Genomic DNA, 2,500 nt, shown 5'->3' on the forward strand with positions numbered 1-2,500 from the left:
AGAGCGTTGATTCACATGCAGCGTCCATCAGCTCAGTGTTGACGACACAGATATGGCCCTGTCTCGAGTAAGGGGGGCCACCTTAAAAGTCTTCGGAACTAGGCCTACTCCCCCCCAGCCAGGGGCCCCCACCCGAGCAGGGTCCCCCTTACCGCGGGGGCATACTTTACGGCCGTGTATGTGAGTACTGTATGTATGTAAGTACCTGTAGTTGAGCAGTGGTGTGTGTGTGCGTGTGTGTGTGTGTGTGTGTGTGTGTGTGTGTGTGTGTGTGTGTATCCACCTGTAGTTGAGCAGTAGCTTAGTGACATAGCGCGGGTTGTATCTTCCACTCACATCCTTCTGGTACAGGGGATTGTCCTTCATCAACCTCTCAAGCAGAGACACCTCTAGAGCACACACACACACACACACACACACACACACACACACACACACACACACACACACACACACACACACACACACACACACACACACACACACACACACACACACACACACACACAGGACATATGTCACACACACACACACACACACACACACACACACACACACACACAGACACACACACACACACACACACACACACACACACACACACACACACACACACACACACACACACACGCACATACACACACACACACACACACACACACACACACACACAGGCAGGCCCATTCATTCATTGTTGAAAAGACATAACTACATCATAACAACATTGCCATGACATTACCAAGTGCCAGATATAACAGATTAAGACCTTAAGGGTCCTTACAAGTTTTTTGCAATAATTTTTGGGAAACCAACCTATTCACGTGGCCCACAGTTCCAAAACGCTATATCCACCATTTTTGACTTTTTGCATTTTTATATAGGAATTGACTGATAAGCAGGCGCGGTTCTGGCATAGAGGCGTTGCTAGGCAACCGCCTTAGGCCCCGCCTTAGCCCCCCAAATTTAGGGGCCCCCTCTGACTGGGAGCGGAAAATTTCACATAGTAATTGGGGCCCCTTTGGACAGTAATTCACAAATGAATGCTAATTTTCATAAATAATGAATTTTGTATGTTTAAATTGGAAATAAGAGCAACACAATACACTACAAACAAATACAGATCCCGTGCACACCCCTCTCTTTCGTGTTAAAATGGAATATTCCATCCATGCATGCCATGTGCGCGAGACGAGTTCCAAAACATTCGCTACGTTCCCACACAACATGCCTGCGCATATCTGCACAGCTCAAATGCGCACAATGCGTAATCACGGCGCATTCGGAACGCACTGTGAGTGCGCATTGCTGCCCATATATGCGCAGCGGGTCCCTCCGCGAACGCGCTGAAGACGGAAACGACTCAAGCGAGGTGACTGACATTTCTAGGTGGTGACTCGAGCGAAGCCGTGTGAACTTCGAATCGGCAACAATATGAAGCGCCATTATCCATGTGGCAATACAAAAAAAGAAGAAGGAAGAGGCCCAACAAAAAAGAGATGCCCTTCCGAAATTAACTAGCTTTTTTAGCGTCACAACACCAGTACGAACACCGGTACCGGACCCGAATGTTTTGGTGGAGGAGGAGGAGGAGGAGGTGCCACTGGATCCGGCTGTTGATACAACAGGAGGTGGAGGAGAGGAGCTGGTGGTGGGGAAGTAGGATTGCAAGCAGACATGAAATTTTTGTGCTTTCCTGAATATGGATACCACTATGCGTAAATGTTTTAAAACTCCAACATCGGTAACTTTGGATAACCCACGACATGACATGTTAGAAGCCTGAACTATCTCCGTGGATCCAGAACCATTGACAGCCGTGCCGACAAGGAAGCGGTGCCCTACAGTAGCACTAGCAGGTCGACTACTGTGGCTATCCCCACTGATGGATCTGTGAATGACCGCGGCACTGATAAACTCAATCAGGTTTTGTTGAAAGAATACCTCGTGAGATATTTTGTTTCGAAAAGACATTACTTTTCCTCTAGCTGTGAACTGGGATTGGCTCGAGTAAGTTATTCCATTGAAAAGGACGCAGCCTTTTAAGCGCTTGCAGACAGTGCATCGGTTACTGTATCTTCAGACACACAACCTTCTCAATCTCTCTGAAATGATTTCAGAAACATGCTATCGAACTTTGGAAAGGCTTACAAGCATGCAGCTTTCAAGGAACATTCAGTAACTTGACGCGATGTGGCGAGATTCAGAAAAGCGCAGAACAGCTGACATGTCACCCACGGCTCTTCATGTAGATATGCTGTAGTTTTTATTGGCTAATCAACTGCGTTACTTGGCGATATTGCTGGCTAGTTCTGGATGCTAACAGGAGGTGATGTGGAAGTTCAGCCTGGAGAAACGCCGACGTGATTGACAAAAGAATGCGCACTCTACTCATAGTAAGTCACTGTGTGTGTGTGTGTGTGTGTGTGTGTGTGTGTGTGTGTGTGTGTGTGTGTGTGTGTGTGTGTGTGTGTGTGTGTGTGTGTGTGTGTGTGTGTGTGTG

At 47.6% G+C, this 2,500-nt stretch overlaps 1 protein-coding gene across 1 annotated transcript in view; it reads right to left on the reverse strand.

Moving 5' to 3' along the window:
* The window catches only part of LOC134444363 (putative helicase mov-10-B.1), a 48,155-nt gene that overhangs the window by 15,886 nt on the left and 29,769 nt on the right, over positions 1 to 2,500 (reverse strand). The window contains exon 16 of the mRNA XM_063193700.1: positions 284 to 389. Coding sequence (XP_063049770.1) covers positions 284 to 389 — 106 coding nt within the window. The remainder of the gene's footprint in view (positions 1 to 283; positions 390 to 2,500) is intronic.

Source organism: Engraulis encrasicolus, unplaced genomic scaffold (assembly GCF_034702125.1).
Source record: "Engraulis encrasicolus isolate BLACKSEA-1 unplaced genomic scaffold, IST_EnEncr_1.0 scaffold_52_np1212, whole genome shotgun sequence".
NCBI lineage: Eukaryota > Metazoa > Chordata > Actinopteri > Clupeiformes > Engraulidae > Engraulis > Engraulis encrasicolus.